General features: G+C 45.5%; 1 protein-coding gene across 1 annotated transcript in view; it reads left to right on the top strand.

Moving 5' to 3' along the window:
- The window catches only part of CPVL (carboxypeptidase vitellogenic like), a 96,160-nt gene that overhangs the window by 65,498 nt on the left and 13,344 nt on the right, over window positions 1-17,318 (top strand). Inside the window, exon 12 of the mRNA XM_036453748.2 lies at window positions 9,591-9,773. Within this exon, the coding sequence (XP_036309641.1) occupies window positions 9,591-9,773 (183 nt within the window). The remainder of the gene's footprint in view (window positions 1-9,590; window positions 9,774-17,318) is intronic.

The following is a 17,318-nucleotide window of genomic DNA, read 5'->3' as shown; positions in this document are numbered from 1 at the left end:
GTGTGGGCAGCAGCGGCCTGCTCCTGGGCACTCTCAGTCCCTAAACCCAGGGATGGACGATGATCATAGGAGACCCCGGAGAGGTGAGGTCAGAAAAGGGCTCTGACAGCAGAGCCTGGAGTGAGAAGGCAGAGGAAAGACCCTGGAGTGCACCTGGGACTTCTCTGTTCAAACCAGAGAAAAATATTACTCTGGGCCATCCTGAGAAGTCCTTTTTTAAAAATATATATATATTTTATTGATTTTTTACAGAAAGGAAGGGAGAAAGAGAGTTAGAAACATCTATGAGAGAGAAACATCGATTAGCTGCCTCCTGCACAACTCCCTACTGGGGATGTGCCCGCAACCAAGGTAGATGCCCTTGACCGGAATTGAACCTGGGATCTTTCAGTCCACAGGCTGACGCTCTACCACTGAGCCAAACCGGTTTCAGCTAGTTTGGCTGAAAGGACGGTTTCAGTCCTTTTAAGTGTGCTATGCAAGGTGGTTAATTTCTCCTCAGAGATGCCTGGGTTGGAGTGATGGCTTGCTGGCTCTTTGCCACTCTGGCTTAGCTCCTTGTTCCCCTCTAAGAGCAACAAAATTATTTAGAGTTAAGTTGCAAGAAAGCAGGAATCATTTTCTTTGGCTGCAAGACATTATTTGTAGAATGGCTGCACACACTCTCAACCTTGTTTTGCTCCATTCTCATTTTTCTTTGCTCGTCTTGGCAACGCTAGCGGGTAGGCGGATGGCAGGCACATGGGGGTGTTTATGCCAAGTTCATTTTCTCCCTTTCATTGTCTTCCCTTGTCCTTAAACTTGGAGGCAAAACATGTCCCTTTGGAAGCACAACGAGGTGGCAGACGTGATTGCCGCTTCATTCAGCGGTGGCATTAGTGTTCTACCACCGTCTTCTCCGAGTGGACCACAGGGATTGGGCTTCTCCAGCCTTCCAGCCCGATATTCCTGCAAATTCACCAGGAAGAGGGAGTCCTGGGAGCCTTGGCAGCTGGGGCCTGGGGGCCAGGCATTGTCAGGGAAGGGACAACAGCCCTGCCTCCAGGCGGGAACATTTCCGGAACCTCACTGTGCTGGGTGGAAGTGCGGCTCTTCTTTTGCAGCTGAGCTGGTGAGAAGCCCCAGGGAATGGCCCTGGGTCAAGTTGGATGTTAGTGAAATTAATTCCCTTCTGCTCAGAGAGCACAGTGGCCGAGCATGCTAATTGCTTCAGGCAGAAAGGACTCCTGGCGCTGCCGGGTTTGTAATAGAAGAATGATAAGTAAGGCAGCCAGAGGAGGAAGCATGGAGGGCCGCTTGGTAGGAGTTTCATTGATTTAGCATCTGTAGGAAAAGCTTTTTTAAACCAATTTTTTTTTTTTGATTGGTGAACAGGAGAACATTCAAAACCAAGACAGATAGCGGCCAACTGGGAACGCCGGGGCCGCCTGGAATAGCTTAGGCTGCTGTTCAATCATTTCCCCAAACAGGAAACCACAAAATATTAGAGATTAAGGTCACTAGATCATTGGGAAAAGAGCATAACTTTGTCTGCAAAGTATTATGATGGCTTGTAAATGGGCCAAAATATAAGCATAAATCTTTCGTCTAAAAGTGCAACAACAAAACGCCTCGCACACAAGCACGCCTGCTTTCCCGTTGTGCTGAGAGACCAAACCTCCTCCAGCGGCGTTTCAGTCATTTTCCTAATAGGAGCTGCGCAAACGGGCAGACAGAGGGAACAGTTTTGTGTTCTTTTGATTTGATTTAACAAAGAAGTTAAAGTTTCGATCAGTCAGTAGCGCTCACATGATTTATTTCCATCCTTCTGCCTTGAGAAGGGAGGAATGACATTTACAACAAAATGCACATTTATATACATCTCTGGCCCCAGCCCCTTCTTTCAAGAATCCAGTTGTGCGGGACCATGGAAGGGCCAGATGTCTCTTTCCCGGATGAGTAGCATGTGGCACCCCCTAACTTACTTGGAGCCCAGATCTGAGTTCTGAGGACATGGGATCTTGTTAGTTGAGTCTGCAGGTAAAGTGGTGAGCAAGTACTGTTTTGCTAACAGTGGCTTGCTTTATATCTGCCCAGAAAATACCTTGGAAAGGCATACACTGCAAAATAAGGGTTCAGCACCCTTTGATTCTGCTCACTAGGTCTGTACTGGGGAGAATTTTTCCATGCTGAGAGAGGGAAATGTAGAAATCAACTACTGATTTATATACATCCGAACTTGAAAAGTTTGTGGTTAAGTGATTAGGTTTTAGGAAGAAGCATGTGAAAGAGACTTTTGTTGACCTCTCCTTTAAGGCAAACTTAGAGAATGAAAGGGTAAACTTGCCTTTCCTCTTCTGATGAGTCATGTTTTGAAGAGTTAAAACAAAACAAAACTGGAGCATCAGCAGGGCAGAGGTCACATTTTTTCCTATCTGTCCCCCAAGTGCCTAATCCTTAGGCTTAGGCACTTCATAAATATTTGCTGCTGAATAAGTTGACATTTCAGTTGAGCAGAGTAAACAAACAGACACAACACACTCCTTACGTAAGTCATGGCTCTTCTCCCACTCAGACAAAAGGCCACACTTCCCTTCCATTTTGGATGGAAGTGAACTTCAGCTGCCTGAGGATCCAGGAAGGAAATGAAATCAATGGACAGGGTTGGATTGAGACCTACTGATCTTTCTGTTTTGCCCATGACAAAGTCATGGATACGAAGAAATATTTTTCTCTTTGAAGAAAAATAATAGCATAAGCACTGAAAAAAATGGCAACTGCCCTTGCACCTGAGAGGGTGGAGGGGATGGAGGAGGTACTAAGGAAGGGGTGGGGCTGTGTGTAAGAGGGACACCTAAAGTCCAGGGTTAGGCACGGTGGCCCAGGGGGAACACAGGCCCAGCAGGGTCAGATCTCCTGGGATTTGAATGCTGGCATCTAATTGCAAAAACTGTGCCACTATGCAGACTCAGGCAGCCAATCTCAAACCTCTGCACCCCACTATCGCAATGTAATTTTCAGGTTAATCTTCATAAGGAGTAACAAAACCATTGATGAAACCCTACTCATCAAGTTACAAAACATTTTTACACCTCGTATCTCATGTGGCCCTCATAGCAACTCTGCTACGTAGCTATTTCACTTCATGGAGGAGGAAGTTAAGGCTAAGAGTGAGTAGGTGCCATGTCAAAGTCAGGCCTTGGAGGCTGAGCCAGGGCTGGGTCTCAAGCCTTCTGTTTGCAAGATACTACTTTCCTAAGGCCCTGCTATATGTTTTACCAAATTTATGACCTCATGCCTTTGTGTTAGAATGCTAAGTCCTTCTTCCTAACTCACAATTGTAACCCACAGGTGACATTTCTTTTGGAAATTATGCAGCTGTTTGAATAGCTATATTGAGCTCTTTAAATGTGGTGACAATAATACTAGCTAGCATTAATTGAGCACTTACTGTGTGCATAGGATGCAAAGCGCTTTACATGCATTATATTATGAAATTCTCCCAGTGACTCTCTGTCCTATTTGTTTCCCTTATTCCCATTTTACAGATGAGGAAACTGAACTCTAGACAGGATGAGTAATTAATTAAGGCAATCTCATTAGTAGGTAGCCGTGCTATGATTCAAAACCCAGACACAGGGCCTGTGCTCGTAACTGTAAACATGAATTCTTCATTTCAAGGAGTCACACTTATCATTAGGTTTGTTCCTGGCACGTGGAATTACAAACACAGAATACACCATCTGATCATGTGTTCGTTTAGGGCAAGGACTTGGGCAGGGAGACAGTGTAAAAGAGAGGTTAGAAGCACAACCTTTTGGACTTGGGCAGATCTGAACTTGAACCTGTCACCAGTTGGCTCACGACCCTGCACCTCTGACTCCTTGTATCTGAAAAAAGGATAACTATCGCCAGCCTTCTGGGGGTGTTATGAAATCGTCAGGGATGCAAAATGGTTAGCACACTTTCTGTAACATAACAAGGATGGACGGGTTCGATTATTATTCAAAATGTCCTTTTCAACGCTATACTTTTACCATACTTCCCTAGCATTTAAATGTGGGGAAATTCCTTGTCATTTTGAATCCCATGCTTCAAATCTGTAAGTTCCTTTAAAAAGAGGACTTCACGAACTTATGGCTCTGACTATCAAGAAAATATTTCTGAGATGCTATGCCTAATGTGTATAAAAGCCCCAGGGAGAGGTGTGTTATTTCAGGAGTTTGAATACATAGAGTTCAGGTTTACCCTGGCTGGATTCCCTCCTACCAGAGGCCTTCGTCCGGAAGAGTGAGCTTGGCAACCAACTATCGAGCACAAAAAGATCATCCATACACACTGGGGGTTTGCTTTAGAAGAAGTGCTTTGTTGAATCAAGTCATTATCAAATGATCAACCTGCCTAACAATGAAGAGGTCCTAACTCTCACTGGACTGCCAGTTTGTACCAGGCCCTGTCCTAGGAGCTGTACTCGCATGACCTCATTCACCCTCACTGCAGTGGAACGGAGGCCTTACCGTCTGCATGTCCAGAAAAGGGAACTGAAGCTCAGGGAGGGTAAACCATGGGTCCAGGGGTTCCCTATTCTGCATGCTGGAGCCTGTGTGCACTGCTCTGACGGTGCATGGGTATGGATGGCATGCTCTTAGCAACATAAACAGTTCTGGTTACTTGAAGCATGAAAGGACTTCATCAGAAGACGTGAGAGGTCACAGAATTCACAGAAAAGCTGAAGAGCTGGCATGAAGAGGAAAGCTAGGGACTAGGAAAAATCCGAGCAGATTCATCCAGGAGGCCTAGCTTAGGTCACGTGCTCATCCCTGACACAGAAGAGGTGGGACTCTGTGATTGACAGCTCCACTAGGGCTGTATCCTTTGAGGTGGTTGGGAGGCTTGTCATCAGGAGAAGGAAGAGTGGACCTGGGCAAGCCACAGCATTCATCACTCTACAGGATTGCAGAATGCCTAAGGAGAGCAACTGACCATGCCTTGTGAGTGTCCATCTGTCCCATGGGGTGCCAGGCACTGTGCAAGGGCTGTGGATGGACTGGGTCCTCAGGGAGCCTCCCTCTCCAGGAGCTGATGCTGCCCACAGCAGCTTCACTAAGGCCACTTCCTGCAGAAGTGAGACATCTGCCACCAGCTGAGCAATGCTCTTGCACACATCCTTGTCCATAGAGCCAAAGTGAGAAATGCCACAGCTATGTCACTGGACTTGGGCACACAGGCCAAGATTGTTTCTGAACTGGAGATGCGAGCTCTGTCATGCTCAACCAACTCTCCGTTTCCAGGGCACCGCGCTCTTAGCTGTGGGGAATCAGCGCATGCTGGTTGGTTCGAAGGACCTCCGCTCTTTTCCCTAGGAGTTCCAGGTACAAGTTTGCAAGTCGGGATCTAGGATGCATTCTGGCACCTGGCTGTGTCACAGTCTCCTAACGCGGAGGTGAGCTCTGTAACACTTCCATCCCAACCACGCGGAGCAGAATGAGAATAAAGCCACGTGGACATGAAAGCACTTCAGAAAGTAAAGAACATCATAGAAATGCTTTTCTCATCTCTGTCATTTGACACGCTCCCCCAACCCCAGGAAAGATGCTTGTAATCCAGATTGCCTAGTACTGTCTCTTGCAAAAGCTTGAATTCTGGAATGAGTCTTTAGGATCAGCTGTGAACGAACTAAAGTTGTGCTTTTGACTTAGTTGTCATGAAAATTTGGGAACAGGTAATATTGGAGTTTGCACAGACGATTCTGCAATAAAACCCACCTTTTGCCAAACGGAGGTGCCTAACCTCTTAATGTCATTGTGGTCTTTTTAAAAATTAGTTTTTCATTATAAAAGCATCCTAACCACACTTCTAAAATAAACCTAGAAAACAGTCAATTTAAAACAGATCCCCCATACGTAGACTACCCTGGCTGCTTGGATTGGATGTTTTCTTTTCCCAAATTGGAAGCAACTTTTTATAGTAATTATAGAGCACAGACAGTGGAATCATAGTTGTTCATTGATTTTTTTTTTTAATAAGAAGTATTTTCCATGTCTTCACATAACCGTCACCTCCAACAAGCTCACCAGCCAGTCCTCCAAGTGCTGAAAGAAAAGAACATTCTCTAAAAGGAGGCCTCACAGCTGACCACCCAGGACACGTGTTCCGGATGCTGCCTGGGAAACCAGCTCCCGGCAGCCCTGTCCCTGCTCCGGGTTTTGTTAGCCTCGCTGCTGACAAGGGGGGGTGTAGCTCAAGGCTGCATTCATTTCTGTCTCCACTCTGTCTTTAGATCCCGCTGCTTAAAATACCAGCAAGCCTCCGGGGGAGGTTTGCCCCAGACTGTCCCAGTTTTAGCCTGAAAGCCCTGCATCCTGGGAAACTCCTCAGCCCAGGACAAACCGGGACAGCTGGTCAACCTCCAAGGAAGAAATGAAGCGAATGTGTGTGTGCAGATCCTGCATAACTGGCCAACTCATCAGGGTGTATACCTTGACCTTGAACTTCTCTGTTAGGATGGGGGTCGCCCACATGTGCCCGTGGGCTTCAGGACCACCCACCCATGCACTTCACCCACCTGGCTTCTCAGCCCACTGTCAGTGCCCCCTGGGATACTGCATCCACTCCCCTAGCCCCAAAGGCAGCTGGGATAGTCCTGTGAGGTCTGCCGAGAATAAACATGACATCTAGATAAAAATAAAAGCTCAGGAATTTCTTATATTTAAGGCTGGCGACCTTAAAGGCCAGCCCTGAAATCGCTTCACTTGCACATGAATCTGATTTCTTTTTTGGTTGCATTTGACTTGTGTGCCCTTTAAAAGTTAAAAATGTTTTCCTTGTTTTATAAAGAAAGGATTTCCATTTGCCCCTCTCTCTGCAAAGTGATGCAGGTCAGCCCTTCACTGCAGCATTCCAGGGAGCTACTGCTCTGGTTTAGGACCAGCCGACGCTACCAGGGACGTAGCTCAGGGCAGGGATTCACCTCAATTCAGTTCAACCACCATGCACACTAATGCTGTACATCTTAGCCTGTTTTTGCTGTAATCTGTGGGTTTTCATCCCTTAAAGATGACATTGGTTGATGAAATCCCTTAAATCAATTTCAGAATAGACTGTTGATAGCAAGTTGCTACAAGAGACCCTCAGCAAGCTTCATGGAGAGGAAAATGCCAGAGACTCCGGGGCATCCCCTAGCTCAGTGGTCGGCAAACTCATCAGTCAACAGAGCCAAACAGCAACAGTACAACGATTGACATTTCTTTTGAGAGCCCAATTTTTAAACTTAAACTTCTTCTAATGCCACTTCTTCAAAATAGACTCACCCGGGCTGTGGTATTTTGTGGAAGGGCCACACTCAAGGGGCCAAAGAGCTGCCTGTGGCTCCGGAGCTGCAGTTTGCCGACCACGGCCCTAGTGAATGAGCATCTTTCCATTGAGGTCTAGCAGAGGAATGACTTTAGCGATGATTATCTTTGTTAATCAGCTATAATCAGGCCTTCCTAGAATGGGGAAGCATTTAAGCCTTGTTTGCTGGTACAGATCGTATATAATTGTTTCCATACTGCTGGCGAGCCAGCTGGAGGAGTTTTGCCTGAGCCTGAAGTACTCAGGGACTTTGAGGCAGCGTCTTTGTATAAACAACGCGAAATTTTATTGCTGTGGGGGAGTTGAGTCTTTTCAAGATGCTTTACATCGACCAGGATTTTCCCCTTTGGGTTTCTGCTGAGGGGAGTGAAGTGGTGATGGTGACGGAAGGACATGAAAGACCCGCATTTTTGCGGCAGAGCCCAGGGCTCTTTCATCTCCCACCAGCCCGGCCCGGACTACCGGAGGATTTGCAGTGTGTCAAAGTCCCGGGCTTTTTAATTATGTGTGAGCCTTTTAAGAAGCCTATACCAGGGAGGCCAGGATGGAAATCTTTTCTATCGGTTCAAGGATTCAACCAAAAGTCTTCACTTGAGCCAAACCAGCTTCCAAATAGATGAACAGTGGCCTGGAGCTGAGGAACACCCCTTGCTGGGGACAGGGACAGTGCGGTGTGAGCATTCATACTGTGGGAGTTGCATAAAAATAGCCTAAGAAGAGTAGAAAGCTAAGAAAAGGACTGAAATTAATGGGTTGTATTCATTTTTTAAAAAATAGTCTCATTCCACACATGAGAATATGTATACATATTTTATCCATTCCTAATGGTGATATATATACTGAGTGGCCAGATTATTATGATCTCTGAATGCATAATAATCTGGAGAGAAAGAGAGAGGGAGAAATAGAGAGAGATCTGGTGTATGAATTCGTGCATTGGATGGGGTCTGGCCAGCCTGGCCAGGGGGAGGGGACATGGGCGGTTGGCCAGCCTGCCTACTGGTCAAACTCCTGATTGAGGGGACAATTTGCATATTAGCCTTTTATTATAAAGGATATACACCGAGTGATGAGATTATTATGTGTTCAGAGGTCATAATAATCTGGCCACTCTGTATATTTGACTTTTGGCTCTCAGACTTATGGAATAAGGGTTTTCCACATTGCTTTATGGTTCAGGCAAATGGTTTTGCTCTATCCCATAGAATGTCCATACCACAGTTCATTTAATTACTTACTAATCATGGTACCTTTAAATTGTGTTTGAGTTTTTCTTTATAATAAGACCAATGAATATAGTTTCTTTGGGCTTTTCCCCCCCAAAAAATCATTTAAAAAATCAGGACTAGTGAGATGGAAGGTCTCAACATTGAAAGGGTTTGTGTCGAATGGCTCTGCAGAGAAGAGCGGCTGTTACCCTGTCCGGGGAGTTCCACAGCTTCACCTGCGCCGGGTGCGACCGGATTCTTTTCCAAGCAAATTGGACATTGTTTGGGAAGAAAAGATAAGAGCTTCCCCAGGCTTGTTTCTTTTTTTTTTATCATATCCATCAAATTGGCAAGAAGTACAAATGCATTCTGGGAAGGAAGGACACTTCTCACTGTTGACAAATAGCTGTCTTATTTAAGAAAAGGAGGTCTTAGGAGTCGCATACCAGACACAGTTGCCTCTAACAAGTAACAAATCTGAGGCACCTGCATCTGTCTGTCTGCCTCAAAGAATTATAGTGGCCACTGTGAAATCAATGTGGAGAGGAGAGCCATATGGGTTAACAACCCCGAGAGAAGGCCCAGCCCGCCAGCTACTGTGGTGCCTGAAAGCCCAGTTAATGAAATACAGGCCTCATGAAAACCCGGGGTGTAGTATTCCTCAGCTCCATTAAAATGTGCTAAGTACAGTCCTACTCTTCGACATAGCCATACCTCCGAGTATGTAATATCATCAAGTGAGACAGCACAAACATGTTTGCAACCAAGAGAGGCCTTGAGGTAGATTCCTATGAAGAATCAAATGTTGGGAGAATGCAATGGTGGAGACTAAGGCTCCAGTTTATTTCCAGTTGTTTATGCATGTGGCCAACTGGAAGAAAATGACCCCACTGGCCTGGGAGCTGGGCCTCTGTGAGCACCACGTGGGAGAAGCTCACGGCTCCTTTTCTCCCATACATGCGCATGTGCGTGGGCACGTTCTCTACCTAGACAGAGTCACTGGCTTTACTCACTGGCTCCTGCATTTGTACCCGGCTCGATTTCCTGTAGGTGCTCATCTACAACGGCCAGCTGGACATCATCGTGGCAGCTGCCCTGACAGAGCGCTCCCTGATGGCCATGAGCTGGAAAGGATCCCGGGAATACAAGAAGGCAGAACGAAAAGTTTGGAAGATCTTTAAGTCTGATAAGGAAGTGGCTGGTTATGTGCGGCAAGTGGGTAACTTCCATCAGGTAGGAACGTGCGTTGGGGCCTTCGGCTTGTGGGAATGGGAGAGTGGGTTGAAAACAAAGTCTGAAAACACCGATCAGGCACGGCTGGCCTCAGGCAGAGGCCCACAGCAGCCAAAATGTGGCCCCTGTGGCCTTGCTTTCCACAGGGAAGAGTGGTTTGAGTTTCTGTTGAAGTACACAAGACCAAAGTGTAGGCATTGTTCAGCAGTGAGAAAGAGAATACTCAGCCCCCAGAAGGTGGATCGTTAAGAAGAGAATTTGTGTATTTGGGAACAAAGGGGGAGCTTGAGCCAATTCCATGAGGAAAGGACAATGCAATCTCCTCTGGCCAATCTATGATCATATTTGTGTATCACACATGGAGCCCAAGACAAAATCTCTCTACCTGATGCCCTAGTGTGACCTCCCTTTTAGGGATCAGATATTATTCCTGGCCACACTGGTCCACCGCACCTTTGCGGATCTTGGCTCCTCTGGAGAAGGCTTCTCCAATGATTACATGACGGTTGCACTGTTCCCCTCCAGAAAGTTTTTGGAGAAATTAAGAAAGCCCCTCAGCAAGCATTTGCTTAGTCAAGAGAAGAAATTTAAATGTTTTGGACTTGATTTTTATGGCCCTCAGTTTTTTATTTGAGGCAACTTTGGGACCTCGGTTTTGGCTCCCTGAGTATTTGGGATTCTAAATGTTCGAGTTTTCCATTAGGCAAATCCATGCTCCAAACAGAAATTAATCAGACACAGTCTTCCTTGAAGGTACTTCAATTTGACATAATAAATGAGAGATCACAAAGAATTTCATAAGGGGTTCCTGAGGTACTTTTATGTCAAAAGAATTGATAGATCAAGTAAAATTACGGGTGTTCTAATTTGCCTACCCCACCCTAGTCATTCTAATCATTAAAAGCAAGTAAGAAATTTAAATATTGCCCAAAATGTTAACTGCCTTGCTGAACAAAAGAAACGGATGAAAAGCCTATTTCTGGGCTCCAGTGAGAGGAATCTCTTCTTAGGCCATGAAGGGCAGATTTGGGGGCAATGGACAAGTCAGGGGGCCCCCAGCTGCTCTCTGCTTCATGAGGAGGGTGGCAGCGGGCACACTCTGTGTGTCCTCCAGATCCTTTCACGGCTGCTTCCACCACCTGTTATTCCGTGTCCCAGCCCAGCCTGTGAGTGATGCCGGGCTTGGCATTGCACATGTGTCCCGTGCAGCTCTGTGCATAGAGCAGCCGCTTGGGAGACCAGATCGCGGCTGCATGTGCCACAGAGGTGGACAAAGGGATCACCTGCCACTCAGAAGCTGGTGGCAAATATCACAGGCGCCCGCTGACCCTTCTCGTGAATGCAAAACACATTGAGAGCGGCATGGCACTCCCCCGGCTGCCAAAAACGGGCAACAAAAGGAACAAGGCCCACATATGTTTGTGATAGGGAGGGCTTCACCGCGCAGCATGTCATGTAGGTGATTTACACATGTTGGCAGAGCTCCTGCCCTGAAGTGCTTGGTGGAGGGAGGGGTGGTGGGTGGAGATGAGGGCAGGATGGAGGAGGGAAGAGGTCCCGGGTGTTAATAAAGGCGTCCTCCGTCCGGCTGGACTGAGGGCACCGTCCAAATGTCAAGCGACTGATCATGGAAACAGCGGACCTTAGCCATGGACTGGCTTTTCAGCATGAGACACACAGAACAGAAGCATGCATGTGTGTCTGCCAAAAAAGAAACCTCCCTCCCTGCCAAACGCCACAGCTTTTAATTTAAAAATTGAAACCAAAGTAGACTTATTTTTGGATGGTTCCTTAAAATGCCCACTTAAAGGAGTGGCAGCTCTCCGCAGGGAACAACGGGGTGCTGGGGAGAGGGAGCAGGTGTCCCCTGGTCTCCCAGCAAGCGATGCCCAGGGAAACCAGGCAGCTGCAGCCAGCCTCAGAGGCCAGGTGAAGGGCAAGGGGGGCCTTTGGCATCTGTACCATCCTAACAATCGGACAGGGCCTTGTGATCTGGGGCAGTGGCCTTTTCTGAGCCTCAGTTTGTTCATCTGTAAAATGCCAGGTTTGGACTGAGTTATCACTAAGATATCTTCTAAGAAATAGCTGAAATATCTGCTTTTCAGTAATGCCCAAAGGGGCTCGGTTAGCAAGAAATATAGAACAGCATAGTGGCCTTCAGTGTATATGTTTATAGGTATAGATATACTAGCATTGATTCAGGTATGTTATGTGTGTGTGTGTGTGTGTGTGTGTGTGTGTGTAAATGTATATGTGTGTATATGTATATATGTGTGTGTGAGTATACATGTGTGTATATATGTGTATGCGTGTGTGTGTCTAGTCAAGTCAATATATATTGACTGAATAGTGTTACAGGTAGATCAGAGGTCTAATTCTCTTTCTCCTTGGCTGGTGACAACCCATGGCCATTGCTGTCCAGGCCACTTTGCTGCTTCCTTCGGGGTCTTTCTCTGTCCTCCGAATGTCTGAGTGGCTGCCATGATCCTTTCGGTGTTGTCATGGTCTTTGAAATGCAGGACATTTTGCTCCTACATTACTGAAACGTCATCTGAACCCCACGGAAGTTTTGACTCCACCTTTAGAAATATAAATTTGCAATCGGAATACAAGCAACACTGATAACTTTCTTCAAGAACATTTTCCTTGAACAAATTTTATTAAGCTACATTTTTCTGGCAAAAGCATGGAAACCATTACAGGTTTTTCTATCTTTATTTGTATGAAAATATTTTTATTGAAATTATTTTTCATATGAACGTTGAAAGAAAAGGCACTGGTCAGTTTTCGTTCCTATCAAACCTCACTGGACATAGCTTCTAATATTATGCCTTTAGCATAATATCCAACAAGTCTGTTTTCCATGGTTGTAGTTTATGTCATTGTATTTTTGTTTTGTTTTCATTACCAATATCAGTTCAGGTTATTTAGTTTTATTTAGTGATTACAGGATGGAACCTCTCAGAGGGGTAACATTTTACAGCTGGAATGACTTTCAGATCTACTGTTCCAGATGGAGAACAAAGCCCAGAGGTTAAGGGACTCTCCCAAAGTCTCCTACCAATTCCATGTCGGAGCTGAGAGCCCAGGCCTTCTGGTTTCCAGTCCAGTGGTTTTCTGCTTCTCAAGAGTACCCACCTCTGGAATGACAGATTGGCAGCAATATGCTAATATATTTAAAATGGGAGTCCACATATGTTAGTTATAATTACAGCAGGTCTGAGAAATAATGTGTTTCACCTCTAGGATTAGCTCTGAGGTCACATAGCTCACCTCCCATAGACAGAGCATCAGGTTTTCAGAAAGCACTAGAGTTGCTAAGTAGGTGGTAAGACCAGGTCCATGCACTGATAGGAAAAGTTATGACTCTATCTGGGAATTTGTGCTAAAAGAACAGATGCTAAAATTGACTAAGTTGAGCAGAGAAAACAGGGTAGGTGTGCAGAATCTTGAGTATTTTTAGAGTATTTGGGACAGGGCACTTCGTTTGGAGTCTGGATAGTAAAAGCTGGGAGAGAAAGTGGAAGGGGATTGTGGGGCCTCTGCGGTAGGCAAAGGGGTGAGTATAGGCACTGGGGAGCCATTGAAGGTTGTTTGGGTTTTCCCCCACATTTTTTGTTGTGGTAAAACACAAAACATAAAATTTACCACCTCAACCATTTTTAAGTGTACAGTTCAGTGGTATTGCATATGATTGTGGGCAACCATCACCACCATTCATCTCCATAGCACTTTTCATCTTGTAACACTGAAACCCTGGCCCACTGAATAGTATATCCCCACCCCAACCCTCTCCCTAGCTCCGGAACCACCATTCTACCTCTGTCTCCATGAATTTGACTCCTCTAAGTATCTCAAAGTGGCAGCAGACAGCACTTGTCACCATGGAAGGTGTTTAAGCACGTGTGTTCTTCGAGAAGTTTAAAATGTCAGCAAGAGGATGAATTCAGGGTGGAGAGAGGTCATGGTAGGGAAGTCCCTGGAAAACAGGGGATATATTAGGAGCTTTATGGGAAGAAGGTGCTCCCCGAACTTCCTGATACCTTCAGCTAGAGGTTGAGTCCAGAGCAAAGGAACCACCACCCTCAAAGCTGGGTCATTCTGGAGAGTCATGATCCATGGTGGGTTGTCTGGTATCAGGAGAGGAAGGTAGACTATGACATTAGACAAACCTGGTTTGAATGTCAACTTTGTCACTTACTAGCTTTGGGCTGGTTTCTTGTTCTGTAAACTCAGAGGGAGATCAGTTACTTCACAGGGTATCAGGAAGGCCACAGGAGCATGAGCAAGCCCTTGGGCCTGTAGTCTGCCACACCCCTTTTTGTGAAATTCTGGTAGCTCCCCTATAAATTATGGGATTGAATTTACTACTTTATAAATGGGGAACGAGAAGTTTCACCCTAGAAACTCACTTAAGGCTTCAAATAGTAGTTGTATCTGAGATTTGACAACCCTAACCAACCTTTCCCCTGCACCACTGTGCCTTTGAGCCTGAGAGGGCAGTGGAGTGGGGTGGAACACTCTGGTTGGCCAGAACTAGCCCATATGGCTGCCCTTGGGTGTGTACGAGGTGGTGGTGGTCACCAAGTTGGGGTGGAGTGTTGGCGATGGACAGTCTTTGGCAGCGCATCTGGTCCACATGGAATCATTTGTCCCCTACAGGAAAGAGTGCCTCCAGGGAGGAGGAGGATGGGGAAAGCATGTTGTGCAGACAGAAAGCATAATTCCAGCTTCCCAACTGCGCTTTTCCAAAACGAACATGGTCTTTATTGTGTTTCTTTGACTACACACAATTAAGAAGAGAATAACCATTGAGTGGAAGGATTTGAGGGTTTCCTCAGATAATCCACAGAGAGCTGGCCACTTGCCTTTCTTGAATTTCCTGCTGACAGATCATTTTTAAAAATAATTTTAAACAGCTTTGGGAGCATTATGAACTATTTCTGAAGGAAATAACAGTTCCAGGCAGGTCTTTACCAAGTTCTTGATTGCATTGACAAACTCAGAATAAGCAATGAGCAGTAAATGTGACTGGTTGAGAGGGAGTGAGCATTTAAGACACTATGTAATGGAGGAAAGTAACTGCTAGACAGATCGGAGACAATGATTACCAAATGCAGCTAATTCCCTGGGAAAATGTTTTGGCATTGTTACAGAAACTGTTCAACAGGATCTTCATCTCTCTCCCAGCGTTGTTCCCTTCCACAAAGAGGGAAGTCCTGATTCATGGGTTCTTTGTCTCCATCTTTTAGACCTAGGAAAGTTCTTCTGTCCATTTATAGGAATCAGTCTGTGGCCAGCAAAACCAGAACATAGCAAAAGTAAAACGGCCTAAATCTCATGGCAGTCACAGGTTGGGTTCTCCAGAAGCAAACATTGAGGCCAAGTTTGGGATACAAGATGTTTACATTAGGAAGTGACACATGTAAAAGGAAGGGGTGGGAAATCCAGCTGTGGCCCAGGCCATCTAAACCATGGCCAACCGGCAGGGAATCCAGAGTCTTTCACATCAGGCTAAAATGACCAGGCCTTTCTATCCCCACCTCACTCAGTCACCAAATGTAGGCCTCATCTTAGGAAAGACTGCTCTGTGCAGCTGAGGCAGACCCCGAAGGGGCTGGAGGCTTTCTGTTGCCTGGACTCCCTGCAGCCGAGCAGCAAGTGCATCTTTGTAGGGGGATCTGATGGTGGATCTCTATGTCCATCACAATGGCCACCCCACTCACAGGAGCAGGAGGTTTACTTAAGACCACATGGGATATTGGTCTTTTTTTGTCTGTATTAGGTAAGCTTTCACCTAAGCTCCCAGTGTGCCCATGTCTTCTATCTGCCTTGCTTTTCAGTTCATGTCAAGATTCCAAGCTAGGAACAACAGATCTTTCAAGAAAAGAATAGAGCATTGTCAGAAAAAAAAAATTGTTTCTTATGGAATAACAAGTCACACCAAAATGTAGTGACTTAAACACAGTAATGTATTAATCCTCACAATGATATGGGGCGTATGGGCTCAAGTGGTTCTTCTAATTCAGACTGAAGGTCACACATGATGCAGACTGAGGTTACATATGCAAATGCATTAGCTGAGAGTTTGGTGAGAGCTAGTCTATCCAAGATGGTCTCCTCTCCTCCAAGGCTCTCTCCAGATGGCCTCTAACCATGCAGTGTCCTGGCCTGGCCTGCACAGCATGATGGCTGGTCCCCCAAATTGAGAAGCAAAAGATACCAGTCCTTGTAAAACCAGGGTTCCAAAGCCCATTCATTCTCTGGGTCATAGCAAATCACAGAGCAAGGCCAGATTTTATCTTGATGAGAAGAATAGCAAAGAATTTGGGGCCATTGTTGATCTACTACATTAATTAAATCAGTGTGTCTCAATCTTTACAAGTACAGATTCCCAGGCCCTGTCTCCAGATATTCTGACTTTATTGGTCTGAGGCAGGACTTGAGCATCAGTATTTCTCTTAGGGAATTCTAATACATAGCTTTGTCCTTTGTATGTGCTTTGTCCCTTTATTGGTATTAAAATGGCCTTCATCTTACAGGAATCCTGTGTGGCTTCTGTTTGGATAAACTTCCACTCTGATGTTTTCTAAACTCTGTTTTCTAAACTCTGACCTATGTTATTTACTTCCAGGCCAATCAGAAACCTGAGAACATAGTTTTACTCTAAACAAACCAGCCATTGAGCAGAAGCATCACATTTAGCAAAGTGCCTCCTAGTCCACAGTGTCCACTGCTTCTCTGAAATCTTCAACCAAGACCTGAAGTCAAGTTTCAGATCACAGTCTCCACCATGCATCGTAGGTTTACAAGTGGCCTTTGTTCTCTCAAAACACTGACAGACCGTACGTAGGTAATTCAGACTTGTAGAAAAACTCATTCATTCAAAACATTAGCTTCCCTTTCCCAGCAGAGTTTTGGCCCTATCCTGAAACAAGGTGATCCTCCATGCAAAGTCTTTAGGTAGCAGTGGATGTGTGTTGCTTTCCAACACAGACACCATTAGATCAAGCATGGTCTACTGTAAACACCATCCACAGAGTTCTCAGCAATATGTGGTCCACCAGTCACAGTGAACTTGTTCCTGGATTTTACGTCCTTATTCTTTGTTCATGTGCTATAATGGATGAATACAACTGATTCCATGTCAAAGCAAAAATTCAAATGCATCAAAGCCTTATCAGGAATAAGCTTAGCACTTCCAGGAGGTGATCTTTAGGTTATTGAAGAAGGGTTCTTAACCTGGGTTCAGGCCTGTGCTTAAGATTCAAGGGGTCAGTGAACTCAGAAGGGAAAAAGAATTGCAGCTTTATTTGTACTAACTGCTAAGCATTTCCTGCCATTATGAATTTTAAAATTTAGCATTTCCTGCCATTATGAGTGCAGGCAACAAACCACAGTAGCATTGGCAGTGCCTTTGACTTTGTCTCCATTAGAAAGCAGAAGTATCTCCATATCAAATACACATGTCATTGCAAATACCGTAAAACAGTGTTTATGGCCATCACTACTTTAAAATTATAGTAGTTATCAGACCCATTGGTA

This window comes from Pipistrellus kuhlii, unplaced genomic scaffold, assembly GCF_014108245.1.
Source record: "Pipistrellus kuhlii isolate mPipKuh1 unplaced genomic scaffold, mPipKuh1.p scaffold_m20_p_26, whole genome shotgun sequence".
NCBI classification, from domain to species: domain Eukaryota; kingdom Metazoa; phylum Chordata; class Mammalia; order Chiroptera; family Vespertilionidae; genus Pipistrellus; species Pipistrellus kuhlii.
This window is presented reverse-complemented; position numbering and strand designations above follow the sequence as displayed.